Consider the following 19,344-nt stretch of genomic DNA (forward strand, 5'->3'; position numbering starts at 1 on the left):
GAGGTCACAGCACTGAGTAAAAAGCTTGAGAAATTCCACACGGAAATGTATTCGGCTAATATCGTATTTATTATGCACTGCTTGAGCGTAGCAGGAGAGAAACATGAATTGCCCCCGAAATAGCAATTCGGAATACACGACTTTCCAAAGAAAACTCACGCGCACTCAAAAGCCGAGACGTGCTGCAGACTGAAAAGAGAGAGGGAGAGAGAGAGAGAGGGGGAGAGAGAGAGAGGAGGGGGAGAGAGAGAGTGAGTTCGACTGTTACGTATGTTAGTTAAATCATGGTAACCTGTGTTACCACGCACGCACGCACGCACGCACGATGTACCAGTTTCATGATCTGCGCGCAGTTCTCACGGCCCTACAGATAAAAGATAACAGACCAGAGAAACGTGACATTTGTTGAATCGTCTGTGTCAAACGAATTATTTGAAGGAAGAAAAGACTAAGTGGATGTATAAAACACGCTGACAAAGAAACTTCTCAGAAAAAAGGCGAATTTGAATAATAAGGAACTTGGTAACTCTTGAAGCACGAAGACTGTCATTTGGGCCTGCCGTAACGTTACCAATTCAATTTCGTCGTAGTAACAATGCAAAAGTGACAAGAACTTGGACAATAAACAAAAAAATTAATTAATTCACGTATTTTTTTTAAAGCGATCTACATTAAGACGCCTCATTTGGGCAATTACCAAACTTAAGCCTGGGAGTGTCAAGTTTAATTGCCAGAATTTTTAAACAAAGGGAGTTGTTGTACAAGAACAATAGCAGCTTAGAATAATAATGAGAAGCAAACATGCCGAAATGCGTGCTGGCGAGAGAAACCAAGCCAAATCCTCCTTAAAAGCTATTCGTCTTAACGCAACAATGGAAGTGTTGCGATTTGGCTCAATTGAATTACACTGCCAATCAGATTAGATGGTGTGGTATCGTGTTTCAGGATCCTTACTGTATCAGATTCGAAGGCCTATTCGTATAAAAAGATGGTTAATTTTTATTTCCAATGCTCAAGTTTCCAAAGGTACGGATTATTTGAATTTAAAAATTCCTCTTACGTAATTCTCTCCCATTTGAAGACAAGAATATGACAATTTTTAACTGCAGGGCGAAAAACATCGTGGAGGTCACTGCCTGAACATAAGATGTCATGAATTCCCGGCTAATGCAAGGATTGTATCTTAATGCGTATAAAAGTCACAGATACCACGAGGGCAGTTTCAAATATAAAATTTCATGACATGTCAGTTCAGTGCATGCACCGTTTTGTTATACACGACAAGACGTTCAGTTAGCATTACGTTTAAATATTTGTGGATGGTCCTAACGGGTCCCTTGGTCACTACTTTAAAAGAATTATCTTTAAAATAAAAACAAATGAAGTCACACTTACATGAGCGTGCGAAGACCTCCAATTCTTTGGTGCATATTTGGACAGCTTGTTGTCCGGATCAACAAAGAGATACTCGCCATCTGAAAACAAAGTCCTCATTAACGAGCACGAATATTCCGATCATTTAAAACTTTCTGAAACATACAAACACTGTCAGATAACAATCTCAGTCCTCTACTATTTTATAACTAAATCCATAAACTTTCGGTTTTAAACTCGTAACTGCAGGTAAAGTTCCGGTAATAATTAGTACCATTAGATTCGTCAAAACTCCGGGGGAAAAATCGTGTTCCATTTGCAGTGAGAGAGATTCCTGTAGCCCAGAATCCAAGTACACTAGACCAGTGGTATTCAACTTGGGGTACGCGAAGACATCTTAGGGGGTACGTAAAATTTAATATATATATATATATATATATATATATATATATTATTTTATGATAATCACTGAATAATCAGTAATGTAATTTATTTAATTTATTTCAGATGTAGATTATATACTATGTATAACTTGAATTATACACCAACTACTTTGGGGGTACAAAGTTGAAGAGAAATTATATCTGGGGGTACGCGAACCAAAAGAGGTTGAATATCACTGCACTAGACGAACAGCCCCAAAATCAAAACTGTTTCGAAAAGTAAATTACATAAAAAAAACGCCACAACCACAGGAAACTGTCCTGGGTTCGATTACCGGTTAAATTGTCGGAAAATAGCCACTGAGGTAAACGGTAGATTCGAAGTAATGCCCGTTCTATCCTCAGTTCCGGACACTCCACCCTCAACATTTAGAGCCAACACTGTCGACATACGCAATCAACGTCATATTAGTTGCAAATGCGCCCAAAATACATTAGTGCAGTTCTGTCGTTCACATGGTAAGCTAAGAAGCAAAGCCTCGAGACAAGTTTCGTTTCTGAAGATGTAAACGCTTTGGTCTATGTATGTATTGTATTTAAGTAAAGTAGCTATATTACGGATGTTGCTTTATAAGAAGTCCGTTCTTTCATACCATTGCCAGCAGCGAGCCAAGATTCCACCTGACCAGCCATCATGATTTATGGAGCAGTCAGAAAGCCCAGCTTGCCTGCCTATCCAACTGCAAGCAACATCCTTCAAAAGAAATGCCTGCAAATTTTTGGATTTAAAATCTCTCTTTGAGATCAGCTTACATCCCGCCGTTGTGTCCCCCTTGTGTGAGAAACACGCATTGATCAAGAAGAAAGCACAATAATAATTTGCTTAATATTACCAGAATTAAACAACGAGAACAGGGAAAGCAGAAACTACAAATGCTTACGATATCTTGATTCGGAAACCCCCGTCGTATACAGATTACTTGGGAAACCGGTCACACATGTTCTAGGTTTTTGGCGTCATGTACACTCGCCGGTAGATGTAAACGTTTCGAAGAAACATGCTGTCTCAGTCTTCAGGAACGAAGTGAGGTTGGAAAGTGGGTAATTTATATAGGGTCATAATAATGACTACGCTAGGAGGGAGCCGTCCAATCAGGGTCAAGGAATGAGAAGGAGATGGCCTGGGCCATCAGACAGTCCTCGTGAAGTTCATTAAGCCAGGACGGTTGGGTTCAAGCGCCCCGTACTCTTCACCAAATACTATTAGAGTATCAAACAAAGGAGGATGAGATGGGCGGAGCATGTAGAGCGCATGGATGATAAGAGAAATGCTCATAGAATTTTGGTTGGAAAACCTGAAGGGAATACCTGGGATTGGATGTGAAGATTATGTCAAAATGGATTTTTGGGAAATCGGGTTTGGATTGAATTTATCTGGCCGACGGCGGTATTTCCTGAAAACGGCAATAAACCTTCGGGTTCTATAAAAGACGGAGAATTTTTGACTAGCTAGCTTCTCAAGAATGTCTCTCTACATGAAGCAAGTTAAACAGAGAGAAACATACAATATTTTCATAAGATGGTAAAGTTGCGTCATATTGTGATATAATAAGTATATATTAAATCTTGTCCGTCTAATCACAATAATTCTTATTAAATATTAAAATATTACAATAATTAACATTTTAAAATATTTAAAATATTAAATGATGTTCTTTATCGAAATATTCGATTTACATTAGACCATCATTTTTCATGTTTCACGACATGTTTCAGTTCCTAAAAATCTGAAAAAGAACATCATTTGACATCTGGTAAAAATCTGGAGAAAAAAAATCTGATAAAAATGTACGCTAGCATAATGTATGAAAATTGTATTTTGAATTATTTATCGTTTTGAAGCTTTATATAATTATATACACCTGAGGATGGTTCTTTTAGGAACTGAAACATGTCGTGAAACATGAAAAATGATGGTCTAATGTAAATCGAATATTTCGATAAATAACATCATTTAATATTTTAAATATTTTAAAATGTTAATTATTGTAATATTTTAATATTTAATAAGAATTATTGTGATTAGACGGACAAGGTTTAATATATACAATATTTTGCAATATGGCTGACAATAATATTGATCGTTTGAGTATCTCAACATCACAAGTCAGACGAGTGGATATACATTAACCCTTCTCATGAAAATTGTCATATTATATTCATATTGCGTAATTTATACGATACGTAGGATTTTTTTGTTTGTTGTTTAAGAATTCAAATTAAGGGTTTAGACCTTCTCTGTGGCGGGTAACACGGACCACTGTTATATTTCTTTCCTACGACACTTCAGACTGTGCTAAAAAATATGGAAATTAATTTTGAGAGTAAAAAGTCTTACATGCGGCAAACGTCGACCGCGGAGTGTTACAGCATGTCAGACAAGACTGTACTGCCCACATTCTTGTAGATGCACAGTAGCAAAACAACAGAAAATACGTCTTTCGTTCTATCTCCCTCCCCTCAACCGCCAAGTTCTCTCCACTCCCCCACTTTTTACCAGCATTCCAACCCTGGACCATCATCTTTTCTTATCTGGATTGAAAATAAACGAACACAGGTAGCGAGGTATTTGAAGTCATTCATAGCGCTGTCCATTGGCCTGTCCGTCTCAGTCCGACCCTGGAATGCGGTGGTGGTCCGCGGGCAATGAACATCGAGCTGTCTGTCTGCACTTGGGCAGCAGAAAGCCTTCACCAGAAGTTTTATATTATATCAAAAATTTTGAAGTCATGTACTACTTTCTCACCAACAACTAATTGCTCGAAGCAGACGTCATCTTGAAAAGCTATCAGCGCTCAGGTGCTCGAGAGATTACCTGCATTTTATTAAACAAAACTTTAATACCGTATTAATAAAAGCCCGTCATGGACCCTGTGACCAGCCGGCCTCATTTTGTTTTGTTAAAAATACATTTTAATATTATCCTCTCGTTTATACCTATGTTTCCAAAGCGGAATCGTCCTTAACGTTTCCGAATAAAATTGTGTGTGCATTCATCATCTCTTCCATGCGTGCTACACTCCCCGTCAATCTTAACCACCTTGATTTGATTATCTTAACAGTACTTGGTGCACAGAAAAAATATTAAGTTCCTCATTATGGATGTTTTCCCATCCTGCTGTTAATACTCATTCTTAGGTCCCCATTTTCAGTAGTCTAATGCAGATTAAAACCATGAGTCATATAAAGTCGAACGAGGAGAAGCGGTTTTGATAGTTAGACAATCCGCTCAGAAAATCTAAGCTAACGCCAGGTTATTTAGAATAATTTCTTGCCCAAGTTTGTAATGCTTAAAATTCTTTTAAATTGTTGTAACTTTACATGTAAAAGGAGATGATAGTTTCTCTGCATAAAGATACCACCAGGCTAAACAGTGGGAAAATGACTATCTTAAAATAATTCCGGAAATTAACATTATTTTGAGATGCATGAATTTACGATGAACGAATTTCCAGTCGTGGTCAGGACAGAGCACGCTTTTAAAACTGTTGTATCGCCTATCTACAGGCCAACAAGCTGACAAGCCCTACTTTTAATATTAATAATAAATCTGAATACAGTAATATTTCACAATCAGTTACTTATTAAGAACGACAAATAAATGTGAATACAGAAACAGAATCACTGAACCGATCTGGATAAGAAATCAAAGTTCTTCCCATGAATTATCTACAACAATAACAATTCAACAAAATTGGCCGAAACAAAAATAGTAATTATCCTGGCGTTAAATCTTCTCATCCACGAGAATGAAGGTCATCTCGTACGTATATATATATGTATCAGGTGCATCATTAACGTCTAAGATGGCGTCTACATGCCACAAGACACCGAAATAAATGGCTGCAAGCAAGGTGAGGAGAGAGGGGAGGGGACAGAGAACTTCAATAAGCAACGAAGATTCCAGAATTAAAATATCAATATCACAGGATGCGAACGAGCAGTGTGCTTCATATGCATCAATGTAAAAAAACTACCACTGGCCAAAAAAATCTGCACTTCATATAACTCTGCATTTTACAGAAGAATTCTGTTGAATTTCAGCGACATTAAAGGAAATGTTTCATTTACACCTCACATATTTCATATTGTCGCGTGTTTATATGAATAATAATTATTGCATTATAGACTTCGTTTGTATTTAGAGGTTCAGTGTTTCAGATGCTTGCGAAATATTTACAGGTTCGGAGACTGCATCGTATTATTTCTGTACTATCACAAGTTCTCATAGGCAAAATACAAACAAAGACGTGTAGAAATACTTGGCCTCTACTGTCCCACATACGAGTACTTCTGAACTGCAACATAATTCATTTTCCTTCACACACACGAGCCGGCCAAGGTTATAATATCGTAAATGATTTGATTCTGCCTCAAAGAATTAAATTAGCTTCAATGTTTTAGCCTTTGAGATAACTGATATGTTATGACGAAGGTCATTTGATGTAAAGAGGACCATCAGGTGACGCTACACAGCGTTTACCACGTCATGGAGACGTCACCTTCTTAACCTCGGCACTGGACGAAGGCGAGTGATAGCCTCACGTCCCGACGGCTTCATCCCCGAGTAAACACACCCTATACTGACTGGATAGGAGGCTGTGTGGGCTCCAGAGCCCCTATCACGAATATAAACCCAGTACTCCAGTCCAGCTTGTAGGAAGTCACTCTAGTGACTAAGCTTACCTGTTTTCTTGCTAACCGTAATATAACATGAACGAAAGTGTTCCTGATATACAGAATAGTAAACAGTGTTACAGCTATAAAGCACTAGCTGATTCTCAAAGGAATAGTTTGGCTTGTAACATATAAACCGGTTGGAATTGTGGCTATAGTAACTCAATATCCTACAAAACTGGAAGATTAAAACAACGATAATAAGTGACTCTTCATTTTGGCAGTCATAAATAGATTTTATTTTATAAAGTTTTATGTACTTGTATAATTAAACTGTTTACTTTTATGTGTATTCTTATTACGGAGATGATTATTCATCACATTTTACAGAATTCTGAGTGTATTTAACAACCGCGAACGCTGAATTCTGTTCTTATCTCCTGAATGTTTCGCGAACTCCGACGACCTGTTGTATCACTTTTACACAGGCTGTCCTGATACATGCTGGCGTACACTAACCCAACCAGAGGACAAGCCCACCTACTGCCAATTTTACGACGACGGTCGTAAAATTGGCAGCAAAGTGCTTTAAACTTCAGGAATTCTCCAAATAAGCATACAGAATGTACACAACAGAGTAGGCCTAATGCGAAGAACTACGCTTTGCCGAGAACTTGATTTAAATACTTTGATAAAATAGAAGAAACGTACAAATAATAAAGATCTTAGGTAAGGCCTTCACCTGTTGCAAACCCGCATACAAAATGTAAGATTTATGAGGGATAAAATATAAAAATCACTTCGAAGACTGCATAAAATCTGTTGGCTTCGAAAGGGTTTTAACAGCCAACCTGCAAGTTCACGTGAAGAACGAATACAGTGCCGCATGATGTAATGTGTAATTTCCACCACAGGGCTTCGCGTGCTCCGGTCAGCATCTAGTTGACTTGGTATGGAGCATAGTTTCAGGTGGAAAAGAAAATGAACTACGGACTCATTTCGTTTCTCGAGCTGCTTCGCCCGCGGCGCACAAATCAACGAGACAAAAGAGGCGAGGCCATCTCATACCTCAGTCCGTTCGTGTAAACTAAATCAGCAGCAACAGGAGATAGCCACTGTCCACTGCGGTGCTCCAACATGAAGACCTCCTTTCTGAAAACAACAGTCTTCAGACCGAAACACACAAGACTTCACTATGAAACAGCGAGACGATTAACCTCAGGACACGCGCACACACAAAGCCCTTCGTTAAGTCTTTCCCGTTAATGAAAGCTTCAATCTTTTCACATCTCGTTATCTAACCGGATATCAATAAATCCACTCTCAGACCTCTAAGATCTCTATTAATGTTATCCAACCATTTACACAGAGATCTTCCATGTAATCTCTTTCATTCAGGTTTCAGACTGAATTGCTGTATGATTTTTTCATCTCGTCCTTGCGTGCTACATACGTGTGCCCATCCTTTTGTCACTGTCCCATAGTGTCTTACCAGACACATGTCGAAGAACTAATCCACCTGTGAATCCACCTTATTTTTATAACACCCCCGCAAAGTCATAATGATATATAATATTAATTAGAGGACTGACACGGTGGTCTAGCGGTTAGAACGCTGGTCCTGTAATCCTGGGGTCTCGGGTTCGATTCCCGGCGGTGCCCGAATTTATAACTTGTGTTGGGCAAGGCCGTGGTCTAGGCAACACGGAGTTTTCCTCCGGGGGCTTCCCCGGTTTCTCCGTGGCATCCCAACAATTACTCCATTCACACACAGAAGAAGGCAATGGCAAACCACTTCTAGATCATCTGCCAAGAACGTATATGAACAGGTCCCAGTCCGAGAAAAGGATGGAAGGATCCTGTTCATATGGACCTGTCGTCAGACAGAACACTAAATAAATAAATAAAAATTCGTTAATTATAGGAAAAATCTTTGCCTGCATCCTTACGTGACAGCGGACAAAATATCAATCCAGATGGCAGAGTGATCACTCACTCACATAACGAATAACAGCAACTCTTTTAACAAGGGATCTTCGCGTGCCAGAACGACCGTGGTTGGACTTACAGCAGTAGCCTTGCTTCCATGTAATACAGCATCCCTTACCTGCACAGCTACTGTTCTACGCTTAGTTTACGAGCTACGTTATTTTCATACTTGATACACAAGTCACATATTACAATTTTCATTTTCCCTCGTCCACTATTTAATGCATGGAAGGCATAAGTGTATTCAGACACAAGCAACTGTTGACATTTCCACTTTATGATACAGATTCTCAGACTCAAATCTTTCGCTCGAAATGGATCGGAATTTGTGTGATAAAGAACACTCGACAGTTCCCAGCTTACGCAGTTTACAACCACATTCAAAGGGAAATTACGGGCTGACGTTAGTGGTGAGATGACATCACATAAAAATGCTGCACACAAGGATTGTTTTGTTTTTTTCAATCACACGTTACAACTGTTTTGACAATCAATAAATCTTAAATCGGTATTTATGGGTTTTGTATAATTATCACTTAAAACAGAGATTACCTCCTTAAACAGGAGAGGTATTTTAGCCGTTTGGTCCAACCAACTCTCCATCTCCAATTTTTCAAGAAAAAATAAGAAGAAGATTTAAAATATGTACTCATTGGAGTACACAAAAATTCCAGACACATTCTCTACGCCACATCACGAGCGATGACGTCAGTAGGGCAACCAAGGCAATTTTGTCCCGAGACTGGATACCTTGACTAAGGTTTTTCGTGGTTTACAAAATATTCTATCATTCTATGAATTGCAAAACTTTCAGTTCAAAAGGCGTCCTTAAATAAACTTAGATTGTCATTTACGTAATGGATAAGAAAACAAATTTTCCAGATTATAGAAATTATTTCGTAGGATTTGAGGTTTTCACGGCGGTGAATCTGAAGATGGATGTCTTCTGGGCTGTTTAAACTTTTACCAGACTACAGGGCGGCACGACCCAGAAGACAGCCATCTTCGAAATTATTTTGATTTGAATCGTTTATGACATTCACTAAATAATTTAAATTGTAATTTGTAGACACACGTGGGAAGAGCAAAGCAGTAATTTTCATAGATAAATTCAATAATTCAATGTAACATTCACGACATCTGAGCTGGAAATTCGGTGTACTGAATGAGGGGCAAGCCATTGGACTGCATGAAAAGTCTGACAGTACAAACACTTCTGAATGTGAAAAATGAAACATCTTACTACTTATTAATGGTCTTGAAGAAGTCTTTCAAAGAATTAACATAAAATAACAGACTATTGGCTTCGCTAATGACAGAAATGTGTTTTCTAATGTTCAAACACCACTTCACTGTTTACAACACGTCTGATATGTGGTATGATGCTCAGTCCGTGTTTCGTACGTAATTAAAGTGAGAGTGGATGATTACAACACGAGAGATGCTACAAATCTCAGAGCAGGAACAAAGGTACACAGGAGCTCTATAAGCTATTCATACACTTAAGCCTGTAAGCTCCTTTGCATCTGTGGACACAAAAACAAGATGGGTAATGTTGATGAAGAGAAGAGAGCAGTCTATAATAGAAAGAGAAGAGAGCACGAGAAATTCGTGGGTACCAAACGAAGAATTGTGGTAAACCAGAAGTGGAAAGAGAACGTGGACTGCTACTGTGATACGTGAGTGAGAGAGTGGTACAGTCTGAATCAGAAAATTTCACACAAGATGTGAAACTAATAAAAGGATCACGAGTTTTCAAGCTTGTACAATGTGCATATAATACGTACAAACTCAGTCTAATAGCTAAAGGAAACACCTTGAGCCATAGTGTCTATTCGTGTGTGCATTTCACATTAGATGCACGACGACTTTTGAGGTCAGGAAGACGAGTTAGAAAATGTGAACATTTAATGGATAAAAGCCGGGATTTGTCTTACGGAACTGGCCAAACGTTTTTTTTCGACAATCTAAAAATCAGCCAGGTCTGGGTTTCGATCACAGTGTGTTGTTACTGACGCCCTAAGTGCAGATATTATTTGGATAAAAAGATGGCATTGAATGTCTAGTTGGAACTTTGTTAGTGACTTAGCCCTGGTGTTAATTACAAATAAATATTATAAATAAGTTTTGATGTTATAGGCTGTGGTCTTCTGGGTCATGAAGTCTGGTAGAAGTTTACCGACGTTTCAGATGCGCCTGCTGCCTCCATCGTCAAGGAAGGGTTAATTCGCCCAACCACTAAACGTTCTACCTGAAGATCACAAGTGCAACTTTTGGAGAAACATCGGGGGGAAAGTTAACATTTGACGCAGATCAACCCCAAAGGCCGAAGTTAAACAAGAATTCAACTGTTCTGAGACCTGTACAGTTCAGAATTAATGCGGCCCCAGAGCCTGCCTACTAACCTAACGCCGGCACGTTCTGCAGACAGCCACGCTTCTTCTGGCCGTCTGCCGCATCGCAATAAATTACGCAGGCGACATACCGCCCTGGACCCAGGTATGCTGCGTTCCAGCGTTTTTGGCCGCTGAACTTTGTGAATTCAAACCTCGGAGCGAGTCACGTACCAGATGTTTGCTGGAAGGGGTGGCAGCAGGCCGCGTACAGTACGCTCCAAATAAAATATCACCACGGTATGTAACACAGGAATGACAATTTCACTGCACTACACTCCACTAGAAAGTTAACACTGCAGAGAGTGTTAGATAATTCTGTCTCTTCACAACTCTTCGGCCCTCTTCCAAATCTTCCACTCCTCACAGACCATCGCTTTCTGACATCACTCGATTCATCTTTTCCGCTGCTACTGTTCACTCCATAGTCTTCAATTATATTACGTTCAATAGCGTCTTCGAGTATGCCTTCTTGCTCATAATAAATTTGTTCTAGTATTTCCACATGCTGTCATATATTATCCCATTCCTCTTGCCCAATTTCTTCGAATCTCTGGCGACAAAGATGCTCGACGTCCTTAATTTTAGACGTTTTGTTCTTGATTGCAACCCATTGTTTTACATGGGGTTTAAATCGGGATTGTACCGCGGAAGTCTCAGCTCAGTACGTTCTTTGTCTGCTAAAATCTGATCAATCACATGTTTGACTTATTTAATTTGATTAAATCGTACAGTTGAGCTTTCAACACGTTGTCACAAAACGGGATGTTTATTTCCAATAGCCAGGATTTCATTTCGTCCTTCTTTGATTAAGACGTCGGTGGTTTGTCTGTCATATGTTGTACTAATTACCACCAGCCCATCTACTACCGAGGTTACGAATCAGTGGAGTTTTACTTCAGCTCCCCCCTCCACACACACACACGTTCCCAGGACGTTGTACTACCCTGTGACTAAACTGAACTAGAAGAAATAAAAGAGAACACTTCGGGTAGTCAGAAAAATTTTGTTCAGCTGTTGGTTTCCATCAGCTCATTTCGGAATTTCCTTGTTGCTTGTAAATTAAATGTGTATGTACTGCCACATTTATTTTAAAATAGGCACACCACTCGTAACGAAATAAAATTCTAAGTTTCAGTATTCACCTGCGTAACCAAAATTTGTAATGTCAACATTTACATTCTCAGAAATAAGATAAGCCTCTCCGTGATTCATGCCGTTTCCCGTCTAGATATGAAATTATAAATCAATATATCATTGTAAGTTTCAAATTGAAAGAATTCATCTCACGGAATTAACAACTTACCTCAAAGTTTGCAATTCCAATTATTCATCTGTTTCAAGTTAGCTGAAGCATGTCTCGTGCCACCGCGGAGAAAATACAAAACGCATTATGGCTGACAGAGCCAGAAGCTGTCACTTATAGTTGTTAAATTACATCGGAAATAGTGAAATACTTAAGGAAATAGACTGCTTTCACTCACATTTTACATTAAAACTACTGAAAGCGTTCAGTCCGATATTAACTGAGACCGGCGTTATAAGGTTGACCGTCCCTGGGCTAGAACCACTTCTAGGTAGTCATTCTGATTATTCAATCACTTTACAGGTGACACACAACAAGCAACATGTTACAACACTCCGCGTTTACAAAGTAACAAAGATGCGCGTATTCTTTACATAAAAGTATCGACTTTAATCTTCTACGACAGTGGTATTCAACCTGGGGTACGCGAAGACATCTTAGGGGTACGTGAAATTTAAAAAAATATATTATTTTATGATAAACACTGAATAATCAGTAATGTAATTTATTTAATTTATTTTAGATGTAGATTATATACTATGTATAACTTGAATTAAACATCAACAACTTTGGGGGTAAATTATATCTGGGGGTACGCGAAGACATCTTAGGGGGTACGTGAAATTTTAAAAAATATATTATTTTATGATAAACACTGAATAATCAGTTATGTAATTTATTTAATTTATTTTAGATGTAGATTATATACTATGTATAACTTGAATTATACATCAACAACTTTGGGGGTAAATTATATCTGGGGGTACGCGAAGACATCTTAGGGGGTACGTGAAATTTAAAAAAAAAACATATATTATTTTATGATAAACACTGAATATTCAGTAATGTAATTTATTTAATTTATTTTAGATGTAGATTATATACTATGTATAACTTGAATTATACACCGACAACTTTGGGGGTACAAAGTTGTTGAGAAATTATATCTGGGGGTACGCGAACGAAAAAGGTTGAATACCACTGTTCTACGAGATGCTGTGCGTGTCCCAAAGTGTCAGCTGAGCAGTGAAGAACCTGAGTTAGAATCAAACCCGGAGCACCAAGCATCCCAATTCCTGCTCGTAGTTTTCTTTAGTTGTTCCTGGTGACAACCGCAAACGTGCATGATAATTCCCATATCAGATTCAATCTCTGTAGCTCGTATAGTACTGTTAAATTCATGAAACAAATCGCCTCACAGTTGACAAAGCTGAGAAAGATATATACTGAGAGCAACATTTTTTAAAAGTAAACAAAGTGAGACCCCTGCAGACAATCACTCCCGCTTTTCTCAGGGCGCAGTCAGAGCCTCGGTCCTCGGGGGGGGTCCGTACTCACCTGACACGACTGCCAAGCCAAAGAGTTCGCAATCTAGCATTCCCTGGCTTCCAAGGTGCGCACATGTCTGAGCGTACAGTTCCTTAGCTCTGGATTTCGGCTGGAAAAAAAAGGAGAAACATGCATGTTAAGTGTGGAAATGAAACAGTTGGAAAACTTTCGGTTATGCATATTAAAAATTGTGGTGTACGTGACCACCGAAACTTCTCAACTCCTTTCCTCAGTCACGGGTTCACATCCTGTTGGATAACATAACAGGTCTAAAGATAGGTCAACCACGAGGGTTCGTAGCAAAATCTAGTCATGAGCCCCAGACCATCAGTCGCAACGGGACTTGGAATTGAACTTAGATTTTCTATCATCTCCCCCCCCCTCTTACCAGATTATGAAATCAGAATACAAATTTCAAAAAGTAATTTTATAATTTAGACGATGGACAAAAAACTCAAACTTCGACTATCGAACGATAGTCCTCAGAGAACATACAAAGGACACGGGCTTGTATATCGGATTTAATTTCCAAGAGCAACGATTCTCTAAAGCTACTTTATCTGATACATGTTTAAGTCCATTTGCAATTTGTCAAGTGGGACTTAGTCCAGAAATGGCACACAATGACAAACAAGGAAGTGGGTTATTAGGATCGAGACAGGCGTATCTCTCTTCCATTAACTGGTAACTCCTGCACGCCCTGACCATTTTACCTCTAAGGAAGAAGACCGATGTTCAATGTATAGGAAGCTCGGTGGGTCATAAAGCCAGTCTGGACGTTGTGGCAAACCGAAAAGTTCTTCCATACCGAGAATCGAAGCCCGGTCGTTCAGTTGTTACCACAGTCTCTATACTGAATGCGCCATAGATCCACGTATTCAAGAACATTCTTGTGCCGAAACTGACTTAACACCGGTGTGAACATGGGGCATTGAAAGGAAATTTTGGTTGCGAGGTTACTGGAATCTCAGACAGATATCACTTTATCTACAGAAACATAAAATTTTAAGATGTCAGCAGTCTCCAAGTTTTAATCCTACCTTCCGGATGCTTACATGAAGTGGAAAGATGCAAAGATCTACACGCGTTCCACCTTAAGCGGGCAAGTTCATGGTGGAATCAATAAATGACACTTTCTTCTGCATTTGTATTGATTACTGAACTTTTTGTTTTCACACAGTCTCCTGCATCCTGTTGTTATCTGTGCCTGCAGGCACTCAGGCTAACACAACGCGTGTGCATCAATTGTGAAAGGATACGCAAGGACGAAGTTCATCAAACTGCATGGTATGTTTCCTATTATAACTCTGAACTTATAGACTGCATCAGACTTGGCGTAAATAACTGATATAAATGTTCACACATTTGTAACGAACGTTTTATCTTAAATGCGCATCTACATTAGTGATCGCTGTTGCAGGGCACATGAAACATTAAAACGCTGTCCCAGAAACAGAAGTCATACTGTGTAAACATTAGTTGGCCATGAAAAAAGGTGGAAAAATGGCGAATTCGAAGAATATCCTTATTAATTACATTTGTCACGTCAGTCTTCTAGTATCAGTGCTGGAAATATTGGACCGATTTCGTATAAATTCGGCCAGGCAAATCTACATTAAATTTCGTCAAGCTATTTTGATTATGGGTCAGTTCGATGCCATTTATTTTCGAACGTATATGAACTTGTATGGGTCCTCTGACAGGTTCCGATTAAACTTGGTACAGACTAAAACAATCTGCTATATAGATCAGTTTCAAAGTGTGAAAATTTCAGTGACCTTCATTTGTTTATAGAACGCTTAACTTGACGGCCAAATATAACTTTTGTTTTTTTTCCTTCTACAAATTTTAATTGAACTCGGCATAGGCCTACAATTAATAGATTATTAATTATAAATCTCGGTAAAATTGAATCATTTAATGGTCATGATAAGCTATTATAATAAACACATTAACATAAATATCATTGACGGGATTCGAATTCGTAACTCCAGGGTCGGCTTGTCCTAGAACATTCGCGTCTTCTAACGTTTGGCCCTTGGGATCGGACTCCTGATTTGTTTTAAATTAATAAAAATACTGAAATTCAAAACCACAAACACAGCCAGGATAAACACTGGAACCATGTTTTAGCTTAGTTGGAACCAAATGCCACTTAATAAGTTTAAAGTAGCTTTTTTTTCCTTTTAAAAACTTTCATTATTGTTTCAAGAACTCTTCACTCCTAACAAAGACACAAACAATACTTCAGTATAGTAGAATAGATATTACCGAAGCGTAATCGAAATTCACAAACATTTTGTTTCTTTCAAAAGGGTGCAATAGTGTTGCGTTTACCCATAAAAATTTGATATTGGCAAAATTTGCGGAATAACTACGTAGCAAATGCTTTTAAACAGATAATGATACTTAAAATGAGGGGGACAAATGCGTGACTGATCGAAGAAAACAAAGAATCTGAGAGACATAAAGATCAGAGTTTCAGATATTTAGGTCGCAATCTCTCCACCTTGTCTGATAGGCGGGCTAGGAGATAAAATGGCTTCTGCTACAGGTGGAATGATCGTATATCAATCAACTCAAATAATGTATATTATACATAGTAAGTGTAAGCAACCGGTTCTTACAAATAAACATAAATTCGTGATTTACCACAATCACACAAAGCATTTAAGAATTATTGGAGCAAAATAATATAAACGACAGAGTTGGGTTTGATTTACAATAATAACAAAAGCACATTCTTTCTGAAGCTAGTTCTAACCGGTTCATAAGTAGAAAAATAATCTAGTTCATTATGCAACAATCTATACCGCACGGTGGTCTAGCGGTTAGAACGCTGGCCTTGTAATCCTGGGGTCTCGGGTTCGATTCCCGGCGGTGCCCGAATTTATAACTTGTGTTGGGCAAGGCCGTGGTCTAGGCAACACGAAGTTTTCCTCCGGGGGCTCCTAACAATTACTCCATTCACACACAGAAGAAGGCAATGGCAAACCACTTCTGGATCATCTGCCAAGAACGTATATGAACAGGTCCCAGTCCGAGAAAAGGATGGACGGATCCTGTTCATATGGACCTGTCGTCAGACAGAACACTAAATAATAATAAGATGAGGTGGTCCAGCGGTTAGAACGCTGGCCTTGTAATCCAGGGGTCTCTGGTTCGATTCCCGGCGGTGCCCGAATTTATAACTTGTGTTGGGCAAGGCCGTGGTCTAGGCAACACGGAGTTTTCCTCCGGGGGCTTCCCCGGTTTCTCCGTGGCATCCCAACAATTACTCCATTCACACACAGAAGAAGGCAATGGCAAACCACTTCTGGATCATCTGCCAAGAACGTATATGAACAGGTCCCAGTCCGAGAAAAGGATGGAAGGATCCTGTTCATATGGACCGGTCGTCAGACAGAACACTAAATAAATAATAAATAATAAATAATAAATGCAACAATCATTTAACGGATATAAGTACAACTAAACAGCATATAAACAAGGAACAAACAACGAAGGAATGAAGAAAAACAAAGAAAACACAGTGAACGCATCAGACTTCAAGAGAAGCTAGAGATAAGAACGTAATAGCATTATCAAATATGTTCGTCTCTTAGTTTATTTAACGATGTTGTGCCAATTACAGAGTTTACACAGCGTTGATAAACAACAATAAATAACATATTTAATCTACATCAAAATTTGGAACTCAATATTCAGTCGGAAGAATACGAAATCAATGACAGAATTCATTATTTAAAACTGTCACGACTTTCAGATTCAACGCTTAATCGGAATCTTCTATCGGGAAAATATGTCGGAAAAACCTCGAATTTATTCCAGAAGAAGTCATATTTCGAAACAATCCGTGTTCCCAGCGTGTTGATCGTGAAAACCGCTAGAGCTGACACGAATTCTGTTAAAGAGATGTGACGCAGAAAATCGAATGCTCAAAGATACTGAGGAAAATCCGAAAACACGCGTCTCATTGACCGACTGAAACAAAAAACTGTCTCGGTGAAAACATTTGATTTGCGGTGTTCCTCTGAACTATCAAGCAGACACGTCAACAATTAATCTGGTTCTGTAAATCGCCTTTCTAACAACGCTTCCATATGTCGTGGGAATAGCATCAGACAATCAATAAATTATCAATTCGAGTGGTATTTTCTAACAATAAAGGGGAAAAAGGTTTTTCACACAGCAAGCCTGCTTCGTTCCGGTCGAGCTTGGTTCCGCGTTGATAGCCAATAAAAGAACGTATAAAATTAAGAGGTAGGGCTCGTCCTGTGTTAATAATGCAAGAATGTGGTAAGAGTAACTGCCAAGGGAAAACACAGCATCTTATAATCTCGTACTGGTCATATTCACAGCAATGAATTTCCTGTATGATTAATAAAAAATAACTATGGAATTAAAATAAACGTCTCAAGAATTTTTATGGGTGATTTGTATCGCCGACCGCAAAAGACAGAAGGGGGGGGGGGAGGTAGGATATCTTCACTGATACATTTATTTATGCAAACATTCGCTATTAAATTTGTAAGAAAACTTCCATTACTGGGAGGGACGTAGCTTTATAAGTGGCTCCCTGTTCTCAATTCAGTACAAATATTTCAAAGGCACCAACTTTTGACAATCTCGATTTAAACCAGGGGTGTAGAACCTGTGGCCTTCTAGGTCCTTAAGTGCAGCCTTTTGACTGAACCCAAATTTTACAGAACAGATACTTTTATTTTTATTAATACATTTTTCAAGACGCCCTTAAGGTCACAAATGACGGATACCCATATAGAAGATCAACTGAAACTGTGGACCTCCATGCTACAACTAAACATTTAAATGCTTTACAACAAAAATCAGACACATCAAAGTCATTAAAAGATTAGTTAACTTTAAAATTAACAACTAGTTTTCATTTTTTGAAATTATTTAGTACATAGTAGTTAAAATTTTTACAAAATAATGTACATTTTTAAGTATATCTAATTGAAGTTTCTTGCAGGCGGCCTTATTTGATTACAGCTAAATTAATGCGGCCTTCCAACATGAAAATGTTCCCCACCCCTAATCTAAACTGTGCAGGACCTATAATAAAGAACAATCTTTGCTTTTAAATCTGACTGCAGAATGTGCCCGGCCCTGCACATTAAATTCATGATCAACAAAGTCCTCATATTTAAAAACAGAATTTTCAATGATAGATAATAAAAACGCAAGCGAAAAATTTGGATCCGTAATCCTCGTAATTTTGAATGAAGAGAAGAAATACTGCAACTTAAATTGTTCCCTAAGTCATGAGCATCTCAGACCCGGCAAATTGAATGTTCTCGGAATATAAAAGTACTTTTCAGATGTTCTTCGCGAGCGAAGACGGGCATTGTTTGTGGGTGCGTCCACGCCTCCACGTTCTTCGTAACAATGTAAACGAAGATGCCATTGTTGGGCAACAGTGGGACCTCGTATTACATTGAGCAAGAGATAATAACGCGCAACAATTGTCTAGGATCTCACGAATGGCCAAAATCCAAACGAAGACCTCGGATGACATTAGTATAACGAGATACCTATAATGTGGCGTGAAGAACGGCTTTGGAATGTCATCGTAGCATTTCCAGTGTTGTAACATATGGTTTCTAAAATAGCATAATCGTGTTTTTCTGACTCTAGTGCGGATTATGATAGAAAATCCCAACACTTTTACACTCCACTCGCCAGCAACATCCAGTAATGATACAAAATTTAGCTAATGGATCTTCCTCCTACTTCTCCGTGTGTATAAATGTTGTTAGCACAGAGAAGCGGTCATCGTCATATCCATGTGTCAAACCTTGGTAAATATTTGCGGCTAATATTCTTGGAACATACGTCCCAGTTAAAAACCGCGAAATCACAATTCCGGAAC

General features: G+C 38.7%; 1 protein-coding gene across 1 annotated transcript in view; it reads right to left on the reverse strand.

The window, feature by feature from the left end:
* The window catches only part of ex (FERM domain containing expanded), an 80,843-nt gene that overhangs the window by 22,051 nt on the left and 39,448 nt on the right, over positions 1-19,344 (reverse strand). Inside the window, exons 3-4 of the mRNA XM_087347100.1 lie at positions 13,461-13,560; positions 1,396-1,475 (exon numbers count right to left, since the gene is read on the reverse strand). Of these exons, the coding sequence (XP_087203226.1) occupies positions 1,396-1,475; positions 13,461-13,560 (180 nt within the window). The remainder of the gene's footprint in view (positions 1-1,395; positions 1,476-13,460; positions 13,561-19,344) is intronic.

The sequence above is a fragment of the Zootermopsis nevadensis genome, unplaced genomic scaffold, assembly GCF_977971745.1.
Source record: "Zootermopsis nevadensis isolate Lab colony 2312 unplaced genomic scaffold, Znev_1.0 Znev_ptg000011l, whole genome shotgun sequence".
Classification (NCBI taxonomy): Eukaryota; Metazoa; Arthropoda; class Insecta; order Blattodea; family Termopsidae; genus Zootermopsis; species Zootermopsis nevadensis.